The sequence below is a fragment of the Pristiophorus japonicus genome, chromosome 7, assembly GCF_044704955.1.
Source record: "Pristiophorus japonicus isolate sPriJap1 chromosome 7, sPriJap1.hap1, whole genome shotgun sequence".
NCBI classification, from domain to species: Eukaryota; Metazoa; Chordata; class Chondrichthyes; family Pristiophoridae; genus Pristiophorus; species Pristiophorus japonicus.
The window spans coordinates 87,991,912-88,009,613 of NC_091983.1; the positions used below are offsets into that span (position 1 = coordinate 87,991,912).

Consider the following 17,702-nt stretch of genomic DNA (forward strand, 5'->3'; position numbering starts at 1 on the left):
GTTAAATTAAGAACTTAATTTAAAAAAATCATACACAAACATTTAAAATTAGTTTATGTAAATACTGACCCAGATTAAAATGTTTAAAATTATTTTTCAAAAAATTTAACTTTTATTATAAATGCTTCACTAGAGGGACTTTAAATTAAATTTGAAAATGCGAACATTTATTTTTATTCCAGTTGTGTAAATTATTTAATTATTTGTGGATTCCTTATTCTGTTCATGAATGTACTCTCCATAAGCGTATGAGGAATCCTCCTTTCTGATAGGAGGACCAGACCCACATGATCCCAGGGATGCTTCCGAACTGCCCAAATCCCTGAGATCTATGGGCCTTTGCGCAGGCCTATGCCTGCAGGCCCAGAACCCAAAGTTTCCGAGAACCAGCAGCTCGGTGCATATTTTCTTTTTTTTTTTAAATTGGGGTACGCCTCCTACCACAAATTACAGCCCATTGTTTTCTCAGATAGGACGATTACAATACTAAAATTCCTGTGCTGTCACGTGGCACAGCATTATTTAAATATTTTAACTCTACATAACAGTGTAACCACTCAATCATTAGCTTCAATGTTTTCAGTTGAGACTAGCTACAATCCAGCTTTTTAAAAAAAAGGTCATACTACATTAGCAGCTCCTCAGTGTTTGATTTATGAAAAGAAAAAAAACTCTTCCACCAGTGATTCTGAAGTGGGATACCCTTAATTAGCTCCATTCCAGTTTATCTGCTCCATTTAGTGCTGCGTGAAATGGATAAGCACTGGATTCCACAGAGGAGCTATGTAATCATGTAATAACATTTTTCTTTAAACAGACACAGACCAGGAAGGAGTTTTACTTCAAATCCATATTCAACCAGTCCTTTTCTTCCTCCGTTCCAAAATTAACTAGGATCAGGCTCAATCTTATTCCAAGAACTAGCAAGTCCACCCTTCGACTCAGTAACATTGATAAATGCACTCCTGGAAGCATTGTGGTGATGCCCACTTGACAACAGGAAACTAACTCATTCCAGCATGTATCCAATGTGATACAAAGACAAACTCTAGCATAATTGTTTTGGAGATGGCTACCAAACAAATAAAAAGTGCAATAATACATAAGAACGTAAGAATTAGGAACAGGTGTAGGCCATCTAGCCCCTCGAGCCTGCTCCGCCATTCAACAAGATCATGGCTCATCTGGCCGTGGACTCAGCTCCACTTACCCGCCCGCTCCCCATAACCCTTAATTCCCTTATTGGTTAAAAATCTAGCTATCTGTGATTTCAATACATTCAATGAGTTAGCCTCAACTACTTCCTCGGGCAGAGAATTCCACAGATTCACAACCCTCTGGGAAAAGAAATTCCTTCTCAATTCGGTTTTAAATTGGCTCCCCCGTATTTTGAGGCTGTGCCCCCTAGTTCTAGTCTCCCCGACCAGTGGAAACAACCTCTCTGCCTCTATCTTGTCTATCCCTTTCATTATTTTAAATGTTTCTATAAGATCACCCCTCATCCTTCTGAACTCCAATGAGTAAAGACCCAGTCTACTCAATCTATCATCATAAGGTAACCCCCTCATCTCCGGTATCAGCCTAGTGAATCGTCTCTGTACTCCCTCCAATGCTGGTATATCCTTCCTTAAGTAAGGTGACCAAAACTGCACGCAGTACTCCAGGTGCGGCCTCACCAATACCCTGTACAGTTGCAGCAGGACCTCCCTGCTTTTGTACTCCATCCCTCTTGCAATGAAGGCCAACATTCCATTCGCCTTCTTCATTACCTGCTGCAGCTGCAAACTAACTTTTAGGGATTCATGCACAAGGACCCTAAAAGAGTTTCATGCACAAGGACCACCAGGTCCTCTGCACCGCAGCATGTTGTAATTTCTCCACATTCAAATAATATTCCCTTTTACTGTTTTTTTTCCCCCAAGGTGGATGACCTCACATTTTCCGACATTGTATTCCATCTGCCAAACCTTAGCCCATTCGCTTAACCTATCTAAATCTCTTTGCAGCCTCTCTGTGTCCTCTACACAACCTGCTTTCCCACTAATCTTTGTGTCATCCGCAAATTTTATTACACTACACTCTGTACCCTCTTCCAGGTCATCTATGTATATTGTAAACAGTTGTGGTCCCAGCACCGATCCCTGTGGCACACCACTAACCACCAATTTCCAACCCGAAAAGGACCCATTTATCCCGACTCTCTGCTTTTTGTTAGCCAGCCAATTCTCAATCCATGCTAATACATTTCCTCTGACTCCGCGTACCTTTATCTTCTGCAGCAACCTTTTGGGTGGCACCTTATCAAATGCCTTTTGGAAATCTAAATACACCACATCCGTCGGTACACCTCTATCCACCATGCTCGTTGTATCCTCAAAGAATTCCAGTAAATTAGTTACACATGATTTCCCCTTCATGAATCCATGTTGCGTCTGCTTGATTGCACTATTCCTATCTAGATGTCCCGCTATTAGAACATAAGAATTAGGAACAGGAGTAGGCCATCTAGCCCCTCGAGCCTGCTCCGCCATTCAACAAAATCATGGCTGATCTGGCCGTGGACTCAGCTCCACTTACCCGCCCACTCCCCATAACCCTTAATTCCCTTATTGGTTAAAAATCTATCTGTAACTTGAATACATTCAATGAGCATGCCTCAACTGTTTCCTTGGGCAGAGAATTCCACAGATTCACAACCCTCTGGGAGAAGAAATTCCTTCTCAACTCGGTTTTAAATTGGCTCCCCCGTATTTTGAGGCTGTGCCCCCTAGTTCTAGTCTCCCCGACCAGTGGAAACAACCTCTCTGCCTCTATCTTGTCTATACCTTTCATTATTTTAAATGTTTCTATAAGATCACCCTTCATCCTTCTGAACTCCAACGAGTAAAGACCCAGTCTACTCAATCCATCATAAGGTAATCCCCTCATCTCTTCCTTAATGATAGCTTCAAGCATTTTCTCCACTACAGATGTTAAACTAACCGGCCTATAATACCTGCCTTTTGTCTGCCCCATTTTTTAAACAGAGGCGTTACATTAGCTGCTTTCTAATCCGCTGGTACCTCCCTAGAGTCTAGAGAATTTTGGTAGATTATAACGAATGCATCTGCTATAACTTCCGCCATCTCTTTTAATACCCTGGGATGCATTTCATCAGGACCAGGCGACTTGTCTACCTTCAGTCCCATTAGCCTGTCCAGCACTACCGCCCTAGTGATAGTGATTGTCTCAAGGTCCTCCCTTCCCACATTCATGTGGCCTGCAAATTTTGGCATGGTTTTTGTGTCTTCCACTGTGAAGACCGAAGCAAAATAATTGTTTATGGTCTCAGCCATTTCCACATTTCCCAGTATTAAATCCCCCTTTTCATCTTCGAAGGGACCAACATTTACTTTAGTCACTCTTTTCCGTTTTATATATCTGTAAAAGCTTTTACTATCTGTTTTTATGTTTTGCGCAAGTTTACCTTCGTAATCTATCTTCCCTTTCTTTATTGCTTTTTTAGTCATTCTTTGCTGTTGCTTAAAATTTTCCCAATCCTCTAGTTTCCCACTAACCTTGGCCACCTTATACGCATTGGTCTTTGATTTGATACTTTCCTTTATTTCCTTGGTTATCCACGGCTGGTTATCCCTTCTCTTGCCGTCCTTCTTTTTCACTGGAATATATTTTTGTTGCGCACTATGAAAGAGCTCCTTAAAAGTCCTCCACTGTTCCTCAATTGTGCCACGGTTTAGTCTGAGTTTCCAGTCTACTTTAGCCAACTCTGCCCTCATCCCACTGTAGTCCCCTTTGTTTAAGCATAGTACGCTCGTTTCTGACACAAATTCCTCATCCTCAATCTGTATTACAAATTCAACCATATTGTGACCACTCATTCAGAGAGGATCTTTTACGAGGAGATCGTTTATTTTTCCTCTCATTACACAGGACCAGATCTAAGATGGCTTGCTCCCTTGTAGGTTCTGTTACATACTGTTCTAAGAAACAATCCCGTATGCATTCTATGAATTCCTCCTCCAGGCTACCCCGTGCGATTTGATTTGACCAATCGATATGTAGGTTAAAATCCCCCATGACTACTGCCGTTCCTTTTTCACATGTCTCCATTATTCCCTTGATTATTGCCTGCCCCACCGTGAAGTTATTATTTGGGGGCCTATAAACTACGCCGACCAGTGACTTTTCCCCCTTACTATCTCTAATCTCCACCCACAATGATTCAACATTTTGTTCATTGGAACCAATATCAACCTTCACAACTGCCCTGATATCATCTTTTATTGACAGAGCTACCCCACCTCCTTTCCCTTCTTGCCTATCTTTCTGAATCGTCAGATACCCCTGTATGTTTAATTCCCAGTCTTGGCCACCCTGCAACCATGTTTCTGTAATGGCCACCAAATCATACTCATTTGTAATGATTTGTGCCGCCAACTCATTTACTTTATTTCGAATGCTGCGTGCATTTAGGTAGAGTGTTTTCATCCTAGTTTTTAAACCATGATTTTTAGTTTTGACCCCTCCTGCAGCCCTTTTATATTCAGTGGCCCTTTTTGTTTCTTGCCTTTGGTTTCTCTGCCCTCCACTTTTACTCATCTCTTTTCTGTCTTTTGTTTTTGTCTCCTTTTTGTTTCCCTCTGTCTCCCTGTATTGGTTCCCATCCCCCTGCCATATTAGTTTAACTCCTCCCCAACAGCACGAGCAAACACTCCCCCTAGGATATTGGTTCCGGTCCTGCCCAAGTGCAGACTATGAAAGAGCTCCTGAAAAGTCCTCCACTGTTCCTGAATTGTGCCACCGTTTAGTCTGTGTTCCCGGTCTACTTTAGCCAACTCTGCCCTCATCCCACTGTCGTCCCCTTTGTTTAATAGTACATTCGTTTGAGACACTACTTCCTCACCCTCAATCTGTATTACAAATTCAACCATACTGTGATCACTCATTTCAGGAGAAACTTTTACTTGGAGATCGTTTATTATTCCTGTCTCATTACACAGGACCAGATCTAAGATAGCTTGCTCCCTTGTAGGTTCTGCAACATACTGTTCTAAGAAACAATCCCGTATGCATTTTATGAATTCCTCCTCAAGGCTACCCCATGCGATTTGATTTGACCAATCGATATGTAGGTTAAAATCCCCCATGATTACTGCCGTACCTTTTTCACATGCCTCTATTATTCCCTTGATTATTGTCTGCCCCACCGTGAAGTTATTATTTGGGGGCCTATAAACTACGCCCACCAGTGACTTTTTCCCCTTATTATCTCTAATCTCCACCCACAATGATTCAACATTTTGTTCATTAGAGCCAATATCGTCTCTCACAACTGCCCTGATATCATCCTTTACTAACAGAGCTACCCCACCTCATTTCCCTTCTTGTCTATCTTTCCGAATTGTCAGATACCCCTCTGTATGTTTAATTCCCAGTATTGGCCACCCTGCAACCACGTTTCTGTAATGGCCACCAAATCATACCCATTTGTAATGATTTGTGTCATCAACTCATTTACTTTATTTCGAATGCTGTGTGCGTTTAGGTAGAGTGTTTTAATACTAGTTTTTAAACCATGATTTTTAGTTTTGACCCTTCCTGCAGCCCCTTTGTATTCATACATATTGTCTCTTCCTATCACCTTGTTGTTTACACTTACCCCAGTGCTACTCTGCTCTGTTGCCTCCTGCCTTTTGCATTCTTTCTTGGAGTCCTGTTCATCTGAGCTCTCATCCACTCTAACTAGCTCAGAGCCCTCTCCTGGGTTCCGAATACTCCTCGCATTGAGGCACCGAGCTTTCAGGCTTGCCTTTTTATTACACTTTGACCCTTTAGAATTTTGCTGTACAGTGGCCCTTTTTGTTTTTTGCCTTGGGGTTTCTCTGCCCTCCACTTTTACTCATCTCCTTTCTGTCTTTTGCTTCTGTCTCCATTTTGTTTCCCTCTGTCTCCCTGCATTGGTTCCCATCCCCCTGCCATATTAGTTTAACTCCTCCCCAACAGCACTAGCAAACACTCCCCCTCGGATATTGGTTCCAGTCCTGCCTAGGTGCAGACCGTCCGGTTTGTACTGGTCCCACCTTCCCCAGAACTGGTTGCACTGCCCCAGGAATTTGAATCCCTCCCTGCTGCATCACTGCTCAAGCCACGTATTCATCTGAGCTATCCTGCGATTCCTACTCTGACTTGCATGTGGCACTGGTAGCAATCCCGCGATTACTACTTTTGAGGTCCTATTTTTAAACTTAGCTCCTAGCTCCTTAATGATGGAAATGTTTCCGAGTGCAAGATTGATAAATATATCCTTGGTCTAGGGCCTTGTGGCCAACACTGCCCTCCCCATCATTAGCAATACATTAATCAACGTGCCTTGTGTCTAAACATTAATTCAAATAGGGTGACGTGTTAAGCCTATTATTTTATGTAGCTGGCTCATGTGTGCAATACAAGTGAGGGATTTTGGTGAACTAACCTTGATGCAGTGTCCAAAGGCTGCAGAGATTAAGCTTTTTTAAAAACTTTTCCTCATAGCTCATCTCCCTTACATTTTGGATTATTCTTCTTGTTCTTCTCTGAACCTTTTCACATGCTTGTACATCCCTGTGATAGTGTAGCGATCTGAATTGTAAACAGTATTCCAAATGTGGTCTGACAAGTGCACTGTACAGTCTCAGCATATCCTCGTTTGTATTCCATTGCTCTGACTATATATTCCAATGCATTGTTAGTTTTGTCTTTAAAATTGCTTTAGCACATTATCTGGTGATTGACAGTGGCAAGTCAACTATTACTCCCAGGTCCCTCCGAGTCTTCGAACCCAATTCATTTAGAACCTGTGCCATATGTTACCTCAGCCAATTTGCAACACTTTCCATTTTTCAATATTGAATACATCTGGTACTTTTCTACCTAAATCCTTCTGTAAATCCTCAGCTACACCAACAAATTGCATTTATAAAGCATATTCAACATTAAAAAAATCCAAAAGCACTTCACAATACAAACAGATAGGAGAGTGGACACCAAGCCACGGAAGGAGAAATTAGGAAGGGTGACCATTTGCTCGGTTAAAAAGTTAGATTTTCAGTATATTTTAAAGGTGGAAGGAGTACTCAAGAGAGAGGAATTTAAGAAACTGAGCTCCAGACACCAAGGTCGATACAGCTGATGGTTCTGCTACTAACAGTAGGGTAAATGGGTTGGGGGGGGGGGGGGCGGTGGTGGGGGTGCACAGAGATGCATAAAGTCAGTCTCAGAAGACATACAAGACTGCTGAAAGAGGGTGGGTTAGCCCTCTGAGGAATCTGAAGGCAAGTACAAGTATTTTAAATTTAAAGCACTGGAAGACAGGGAGCCAATAGAGGGTTAGCTGCAGGGAACAGGTTAATGGGTGAACAGCACTCAATAGGACAGGATGGGGGAGCTGAATCTAGACAGCCTGGAGTTTATGAAAGGTGAGGTTGGGAAACTGGCATGGTAACTGAGTAAATAGGTGACAAAATGTCGCTGAAGATTTCAGTGAGCAATGTTGCAGAGGTGGAAACAAGCAATCTTGGTGATGTTTGCCTTGAAATTCTGGATCAAATACGAACCAAGGTTATATATGGGCTGGTTTATTCTGATCGTATAGCTGAAGTGGGGAATGGAGTCAGTCTCGCAGAACTTACTACGAGGGCCAAAAATGAAGGCCCGGAATTCGCAGTCAGCGATCGCTGTTGATCTCAAAGAAAGCTGCCCACAAAGAACAAGCGATTTCTGTGACGTCGATTTCAGTTCTCCCGACTTTAGTTTGAATCTGGGGTCAAATCAAGCAAATCAGCAACATCCAGCAAGTGATGCCATTGGCTGGCTAAGCCAATGAATAATTCTCAGACAGCATACCAGGAAGTCAAATGCACAGATTATAATTTACTTTTAAGACATTTTGGAGCGAGAAATAAAGATTGGGACATAAACATAGGATTAAGGTAGAAGCTGAAACAACAAACAAACTTAAAAAAAATGTAAACTTCTCATTCTTAATCACACTAATGGAAAATTTGACATTCCACAGATTTTAGATTAGTTTATCAGGACCAGAGCAGTTGTTTGGCAGTCAGTAAGCCATTAAAAACCCAGTTGCACCTCTCAACAAGGCTTCACGTTTTAGGGTTTTTTTTAAACAATATTCCATCATAAAAGGAGAAGTTTTCATCAGTTCAAGTGATTCAAATTAATTGCCGCCTCTGGGGAGTTCCACAGTGCAACTTATGGCGGAGGAGGGAATGACAGACTACAACTTCTGGATTTCTGCGCTAAATCCTGAAGGTGCTGTCAGTTTCAGAGGGGTAATGACAAAAAACGCTGACAATTTTGCCATCATTACCAACGCAAAATCTGGGCCGGTGTCTTTGATCTTCCCAATGCTCAGTTTAACGAAGTTGTGATTTATTCATGGCTCGATATCAGTCAGGTAGTCTACAGCATGCATGTGGTTGCGGAGTTAAAAAAGGTTGTAAAGAACCAGAACTCAGTATCAACATATCTTTGGAAGCCCATCCCATGCCTGTGAATGCTGGAGATGCACTAGCTATATCTAGATAGGTAGGAGTAGAACCAAGAGGAGAAATCATGGTGGAGAGGGGTTTGGTTGACCATATCAAATAAGGAGCGATGATGCACACAATGACTTTAGCAGTGCTATAAGAAGGGCAGAGCCAGACTGGAAGTATTAGAACAGTTGGTTTTAAGAGAGATAGGTACAGAACTAGGAGGCAATGGTGCTCAAAGTCCTTCAGAGAAGAATGCGATGATAGAGGTAAGAGTGATAGTGGAGCGCACAAATGGGTCCAGCGTGAGTTGGATTTATTTTAAAGAGGGGACAATAAAAGTCCTTTTTGAAAGTGAAAGTGCCTGAATTAACGGAGCATTATAAATCTATATTTCGCTGCCACCATTTTCTAGTGACCAACTTGAAAAGAGAACACTGAACTGAGGAAAAAAATGGGACAGGTCCCACGATTTTATATGTTGAGAAAGAAGACGACAACATTGCCTATCTGAAATATCATGATTTTATTTTCATTTGGATGCTTAGCACCAAGCTTTCTCAGAACCTATCAAGCTAGACTACAGTATATGAAAAATGTAGAATGAAAATAGCAGGATCACATCAGTGTAGGAAAAAAGCCAGAGGAATGATGACTGCAATTTACCCATCGAACAAACTCTAGGAAGGTTAACTGAATGAAGGATAAATACCACACCATATTTACTAAATTGTATTTAAATACATAAGAACGTGTGTTGTAGCAATTAGGAGACATTTTTAACTTCCTGACTGAATACTTACTTTTCTTTGGTTAATGTAAAACAATAGTAAGATTATTTTTCCACCTATCATTCAATAGAAAGCGGCTGTCTATCACTAGGACAAGTAGTTTTCTGCAGCAAGTGGTTTGCTATTGTTCAGATAATGTCATTTTTGTTATTGTCCAAATACCATCATCTTTACTATTGTTCAGTTACTGTCCTTTTTACTGTCTCCAGGACTACGTAAAACTGCACTATTGTGGAAGCGAATCACAATGCACCCAGTTTAGACATTCTCAGGATTGTTGCAGGGCGTTATGCCGCACCAAATCACTTGCTCTACCTATAACTGGATGTTTAGGCCTGGCTCAAGGACTCAGGAACTAAAAAGGAAAAAAAGTCTAGTTAATAGAGTTCAGTAAAGACATGGAGATAACTATTCCCTTAATAATAGATGCATGAGCAAATCAGAGCTCTGTGCACAGAAAACTTTCACTTTATCTGATAGCTGTTCACCTACCAACTCAATGCTACAAAAAAAACATACATTTACCAAAAATTCCAGCAGCAAAGTTTAAGAAATGTGTTCACATTTACAATAATCTTCAGTTATTCTGGTATAGTTTATCAGAACTCTAACAAGTTTCCCAATGAGGTCTTAATGCAATTGAACAACATGTCAGAACTGTAATCTTGAGAAAGATGTGACAGGCAGTTTAGATATTCAGATCCAAGAACGACATACCACATCAAATCAGCACATGGAAAACGTGTGCGCCAAGCTGCATCAGTTTATTTATATATGTATTCATAATAGTCATTGTTCAAGAGCAAAACTATATTTGACATCAGTAGCCTGCATTACAATATATACCATGTAATTAGTTTCAAAATATACTTACATATTTTATTTTAGTGCATTACCAACAGTTATTTCAGTTGTCACTCTTTTGCCTTTAGATTGTTCAATTTTTTTGGCTGCCATAGATTTATTCTACTTTTACACCGATTTCTATTTTAATTGACATGAGTAAACAAATAGTCTTTTAACATTCTGCACCCTCTACCTGTTGCAACAATAATGTCATAAGGACAGAAGTGGTAATAGCAACCATAGTAGTTTGGATTTCATTGATTAGACAAGACTTTGAAATTACTCAAAAATATAAAAAGGTTTTCTCATGCCAGTAAAGTGCACAATTAGATATCTTATTTTAGAAGTCTTGGGGAAAAGAAAGAGGAATTCCAGAGCCACAAAAAAAAAAGAGCAATTATCATCAATTGGAAAAGCAAAGAAAAAACATGTCTAGGCAATGGAAATACCTAACTGAGAGTGTAACTCTGGAAGTAGTACTATTACTTGAAACCAATTAGACTGCAGGATGTGATATTTCTTTTAATGCCCTGTAATTGACTTGAAACTAACAGAGCATGCCATTGAGAAAAATTAAAAATGGCTTACAATAATTGAAAAAAAATCTTAAGTAAAAAAATCTTATAATAAAAGCTCATGGGATCCAGGGCAAAGTGGCAAGTTGGATCCAAAATTGTGAGAAGCAGGAAGCAAAGGGTAATGGTTGATGGGTGCTTTTGTGAATGGAAGGCTGTTTCCAGTGTGGTTCCGCAAGGCTTAGTACTAGGTCCCTTGCTTTTTGTGATATATATCAATGATTTAGACTTGTATGTAGGGGAATTGATTAAGAAGTTTGCAGATGATACTAAAATCGCTGTATAGTTGATAATGAAGAAGCTGTAGACTCCAGGAAGATATCAATGAATTGGTCAGAACAGTGGCAAATGGAATTCAATCTGGAGAAGTGTGAGGTAATGCATTTGGGGAGGGCTAACAAGGCAAGGGAATACACATTAACATGTAGGACACCGAGAAGTTTAGAGGAACAAAGGAACGTTGGAGTGCATATCCATAGATCCCTGAAGGTAGCAGGCCAGGTAGATAAGGTGGTTAAAGAAGGCATACAGAATACTTGCTTTTACTAGCCAAGGCATAGAATACAAGAGCAGGGATTTTATGCTTGAACTGGAAAGGACACCAGTTAAGCCACAGCTAGAGTACTGTATGCAGTTCTGGTCACCACATTACAGGAAAGATGTGATTATGGGAGGGAACCGAGGAGATTTATGAGGATGTTGCCTGGACTGGAGAATTTTAGCTATGATGCGAGATTGGATAGGCTAGGTTTGTTTTCTTTGGAACAGAGGTGGCTGAGGTGTATAAAATTATGAGGGGCCTAGATAGAGTGGATAGGAAGGACGGATTTCCCTTAGCACAGGAGTCAACAACCAGGGGCATAGATATAAAGTAATTTGTAGGAGGTTTAAAGGGGATTTGAGGGCAAATGTCTTCACCCAGAGGGTGAAGGAGGTCTGGAACTCACTGCCTGAAAAGATGGTAGAGGCAGAAACGCTCACCACATTTAAAAAGTACTTGGATGTGCACTTTAAGTGCCGTAACCTACAGGGCTACGGACAAAAAGCTGGAAAGTGGGATTAGGTTGGATGGCTTTGTCGGCCGTTATGGTCACGATGAGCCAAAATGGCCTCCTTTCGTGCTGTAAATTTCTATGATTCTCTTCTATAAGCAGTTGGTTCTTGTGTAGGACCATTTCCAGCTATATTTGTGCAGTATATGAGGAAAAAGTTAAAGGGAATTGACAGGGATAGAACAAACTCACTGTCCCTTTGCTGGTCAACACTATATTTATGGAGGCTCAGTAGTAAATAAAATGCCCCCAAATCACTGCCATGGCTGCCAATTACTTCAGGGTATTTGCAACTGCTAACAAAGTTCTTTTGAAGGTTCTGCATACAAGGGAAAAATGGACAGCTTGTTCCACTGTAAATGGATATCTTGACAGCCAGTCACAAAATCATTAACCATTAGTCATGCTGTGTCCACTAGCCCTCACTATTCTGTTCGCCGATTTAAAGGAACCAGTAAACAGTACCTATGGGGTTAATGGAAGAGGAAGGATTGTTTTCTTAAGTGCACTGATAACATTATGGAGTAGCATTATTAGTTTCGTGTCACAAAACTATTATTCTCCTACTGACCATGGTTTCAGCAAACAGCTATTCTAGTAGCCAGATACAACAAGCCCAACCCAAAAAGACAACTGGTTTGTGTGAACTAAAGTGGTCTATTTCTATATTTGAACAGTTTAAAAAGTCGTAAGGAATATATGTTTTTAAGTATAAATTTATACTCGTCATTATGCCAAACATCATAAGTACATTTAAAAAAATAAATTTGGAGTAAAATGAAGGAAACCATCAACCGCAATTAAGTTTTCTGTAAGGGGTTATTAACACAGTAGATATAACTGATTGCAGTACGTATCAGGAGACATCTTACCTCTCACTGGTCCGAGTGTTTTGTGGCCACCTTTTGGAGGATGATGATTTGATCCTGGTGCACAGGCCCCTTTGGCTATTCCAGGGTTGTAGCCAAATGTGAAACTGGGAGATGCTTTAATCTGAGGGGGATTTTGGTGCCCATTGCCATTTCCAGAAATGCTATTCCCATTACTCTTGGTCTTAGTGAGGGAATTTTCTGAGACTGAGGATGTTATCCCACTATAAGTAAAGAGAATAAATATTTCAAAACCACAACTATTATCAGCCGAGTAAATAATTATTTCCCCTTGGTAGAACAATGTCACTTTAAATAGTAAAGCACGTAAAGTTCTCTTTTGTCATTACAGGGTATAAAGCTTAAACAGCAAAAATCTACTACAATAATGCAATACCTGTACTAACCATTGATAAAGGAACAGAAAGAAATAAAAACATCAGTGCATCAATATAAATTAATATATTTTTAAAGCATGGTGTGACACACTTTGGGTTCACTGTAGTGGTTCTAAACAGCACCCAAATCCCTGAAATTGATTTGGATTTCTAAGTACCATCTATCGCTACTGTCTTACAACAGTTCCTGTAAGTGAACCTCATTCCCTGCAATCTACAAGTTGTACCTTTCTATATTTTGTCCTGACAGAGATGGGAACCTGAAGGGTAAGCAATGACTTAACTTGCAGAAATGTGTTTTATATTTAATGTAATCTCTCTGCACCTCTTAGAAATAGTATGAACATACAATTTAGAGGTTGCCAGACTAAAGAAACTAGTGTATCCTTAAAAAGAAAATAGATATGTTCAAACCTTACATTTGCACACTCTTCCTATCCACTTTCCCCTTATTTCCACATTTAAAATGGAAAATGATTTAATCAGAGATGCAGACACACTGGGACCCACAAAGTACAGCTTTGATGATCCAATCAAGGACACGGGGCTCAATTTCACCGCTCAAGTACGTCAGGATGCTCCCGAAAAAAATGTTCCAACTTTAGCCGCTGTCTGGCCTCTTCACTGCAACCACGTAGCATGGCCAGTCGCCTCGGGGGGTGGAGCCTGCGTTCTGCGCCGGAAAATGTGCCGGGACATGCGCAGTGGAGAATAGTGATGGCCGTGCATGCACAGTAGCGCTGCGAGTTGGCAACCAGCCATTTGCAAGTTGATGCTATTGTATTGAAAACGGCGTTTTCACTGCACTTTCGGTGAAGTTACAGGTGCGAAGCGGGAGCAGCTCCAAGGTAACTCCTGCCTTACAGCTCTTTATGAAAGTCTTTTTATTGAAGTTTCAATTGAAATGTTTGTTACTTAAGGCTCAAGTTCATCAACGTCAAAAGAGAAATACCACAGTTTGTGTCTTAAAACATCTTGCAATATTCTTTGCCATGTTTATGGGAATAAAGGACTGGACAATGTCAATCTTTATAAAAGTCTTTTTCTATAATTTAACTTGCAAGACAAATCAATGGAGTGGGTTTAAGTGCTTTCTATTTTTACCTCCAATGTGCATTTGTCCCCATTGAACCCCCGATCACCCACCCTATTCCCTACCCTATTTCAACCTTGCTTCCTTTTGTACCCCGATGCCGGCCAGTTCGATTGCTCCCGCCCCTAGCCCAGCCCGAGTGGCCTCCCTGCTCGTTCTCCAGCCCCTAGCCCAGATCATGTGGCCTTCCGGTGCAATCTCTGAGTTCTCCTGCCTGCCAGTGAGTTCTGTGAGTTCTCCTGCATGCGTCTGAGTGTCTCGGGCCGAGTGCAGAAAGGTGAATTGCAGTTTGATACTGAAGGTAAGACTTTAATTTTTTATTTATTATTATTTTAATTGTGCAAAGAATGGTTTTGCAAGTCTATTCCCTAAGGCTTGATTGGTTCAGGTCCACTTCAGCTCTGCTTCCGCCCCTATCCCAGGCCAAATGGTCTCCGATGTACTTAACTGCGCCGATTTCTTTAACTCTCCGAAAGGGTTTTCTCAAGTGGCCACATATGCTGGCCTAAGTAGAAATGGCGTCATCATCATAGGCAGTCCCTCGGAATCGAGGAAGACTTGCTTCCACTCCTGAAGTGAGTTCTTTGGTGGCTGAACAGTCCAATACGAGAGCCAGACTGTCACAGGTGGGACAGATAGTCGTTGAGGGGAGGGATGGGTGGGACTGGTTTGCCGCACGCTCTTTCCGCCGCCTGCGCTTGATTTCTGCATGCTCTTGGCATTAAGACTCGAGGTGCTCAGCGCCCTCTCGGATGCACTTCCTCCACTTAGGGTGGTCTTGGGCCAAGGACTCCCAGGTGTCAGTGGTGATATCGCACTTCATCAGGGAAGCTTTGAGGGTGTCCTGGTCATGTTTCCGCTGCCCACCTTTGGCTCCAAGTAGAGCGCTTGCTTTGGGAGTCTCGTGTCTGGCATACGGACGATGTGGCCTGTCCAGCAGAGCTGATAGAGTGTGGTCAGTGCTTCAATGCTGGGGATGTTAGCCTGAATGAGGACGCTGATGTTGGTGTGCCTGTCCTCCCAGGGGATATGTAGGATCTTGCAGTGACATCGTTGCTGATATTTCTCCAGCAACTTGAGGTGTCTACTGTACATGGTCCATGTCTCTGAGCCATATAGGAGGGCAGGTATTACTACAGCCCTTTAGACCATGAGCTTGGTGGCAGTTTTGAGGGCCTGGTCTTGAAACACTTTTCCTCAGGCGGCCAAAGGCTGCACTGGCGCACTAGAGGCGGTGTTGGATCTCGTCGTCTCTGCTCTTGTTGATAGGAGGCTCCAGAGATTTGGGAAGTGGAGCAACTATTAGCTGGCCAAAGTTGCCTAAATGGCCAGAACTGGCGTGGGTAGCTGGTAACGCTCCCTTTTGAGAAAAAAAACCTAACAAAACGTAACTAAGTGAGTTACGCTGGTGCAAATTGATTGGGGAAACTGGGGATTTTTAAGTTAGGCCAGAAAAAACAGCCTAATCTAAAAAAAAGGGAGCAACTCCTGGGGAAAATTGAGCCCATGGTCACTGCTGTTAACTATTCCACTCTGATTGGGGATTTTGAAAAGTTTGTTGAGGGTAATTGTGTTCTCGTATCATCAAGTTCCAAATCCAAATGTGCACCCTATTCAATCATGACAAAAATTGATAAGAAACCAACTGTAATTAAACTAATGGGAGATGTAACGCCCTTACTTAAAAAAGGAAGCAGACAAAAAGCAGGAAACTATAGACCAGTTAGCCTAACATCTGTGGTTGGGAAAATGTTGGAGTCCATTATTAAAGAAGCAGTAGCAGGATATTTGGACAAGCAAAATTCGTTCAGGCACAGTCAGCATGGATTTATGAAGGGGAAGTCATGTTTGACAAATTTGCTGGAGTTCTTTGAGGAAGTAACGAACAGGGTGGATAAAGGGGAACCACTGGATGTGGTGTATTTGGATTTCCAGAAGGCATTTGACAAGGTGCCACACTAAAGGCTACTGCGCAAGATAAAAGTTCATGGGGTTGGGGGTAATATATTAGCATGGATAGAGGATTGGCTAACTAACAGAAAACAGAGAGTCGAGATAAATGGTTCATTCTCTGGTTGGCATTAGCATGTTAGCATCACTGTTAATTCTACAGCAAAATCCAGCCCATTGTATAATATATTTGAGGGGCAAATCCTCTGAGGGCATTTTCAGGTGCTGTACCTTTGAAAGGCATGACATGACGAGTGTACATTCAACACAAGATTTGTAATTATATAAGCGGACTAGCAAATCTCCTGCAGTGTTGCTCACAAGTATTCCAGAGTCTGGAGTTGCTTTGATGTATAGCTGCTCACCCAACATGACCCTTTAAGGCCAATCAACTACTCTGAAAATCGAGGATTGGAACAACTTGCAAATTCCTAGCGTAAATTAAAAGTCACTAAATTGCTGTAAAATTCAGACCTCAGGTCAATGACGGGCTTTCTCAGATTAATTTACATCTGGAATGTGATGAATGCCAGATAAGTGCGAGAGAGGTAAATCCCTTTCAATTATATGTTGCATTAGGTGATCTAATTTAATATGAAATAGTAGTCATAAAAGTAAACTAGATTTAGAATCTTGCTTTATTCTATATGTATGTGTGTTTAATGTGTGTAAACTCAGTATAAAACAACTGTGTGTTGGAGACTATTAGCTTGTAATCATCTCAGACTGAACAGGCAATAACAGATACCGCTGATTCCTTTCAATATAAACAGACTTTGCTTTTAAACAGACAAGCTTTGAACTAGTAAAGCTTAAGACCCTGTGGACAGAAGCCGAATGGACCTTTCTAAGTTCCACAAGGTGAAAGCAAACTGATATCTTTACGATGGTCAGAGGCCTACTGGCTCTAATGAAACAAGGAGAAGCTAGATGGATGAAAAACCACCATTCTGATATGCAAGGCCATATAGTGTATGTTAAATCATTTATAGCTCCAATTAGGGATGAAGCAGATATGGTTGTGGGAACGTAGAGAGATTAGAACCATCAAATGAAATATTTTGTTTGATGAGAGAACAACAGTTGTTATCCTATCAACTTCATTCTTCAAATGTTTTATTTATAACTGTCTTCCAGTCTAACGATTTAATTGATCCATGTAACCCAAGTCATATGGGTTGTACCTTTTTCAACCTGAAAAATAGGAACAGTTACAGTTTAGCTCAGAAGACAGCATGACAGCTATAGCCAAGGTAGAACATCTGTTCGGCCTCCCAAGCTTGATGATTAGTAAGTCTGATAGTTTATGGATACAGCTCGTTAGATAATGAATCTTACGATATAACTATAATATTGTATAAATATTACAATGTATTCTCCTGTGTAGAAGCTCAAGAATATGTTGCATTCATTTAGTATACCAGATGTAATATTGTGGAATCTACATATTAAAATTAAAGCCCATCTCCCAGAATATTAAGATGTGTGGAGTGTTTCATCGAAGATTTTGAACTAAACTAGAAATAAATGTAACAACTAATGCATGTCTTTTGTACATAATTATTCAATGTATATTGCAACACAGGTCACTTAAAATACA

General features: G+C 41.0%; 1 protein-coding gene across 3 annotated transcripts in view; it reads right to left on the reverse strand.

Moving 5' to 3' along the window:
* Positions 1-17,702, reverse strand: part of agbl5 (AGBL carboxypeptidase 5) — a 209,381-nt gene that overhangs the window by 84,335 nt on the left and 107,344 nt on the right. For all 3 annotated transcript variants that reach the window (XM_070885111.1, XM_070885110.1, XM_070885109.1), the window contains one exon: positions 12,665-12,885. In XM_070885111.1, the coding sequence (XP_070741212.1) occupies positions 12,665-12,885 (221 nt within the window). The remainder of the gene's footprint in view (positions 1-12,664; positions 12,886-17,702) is intronic.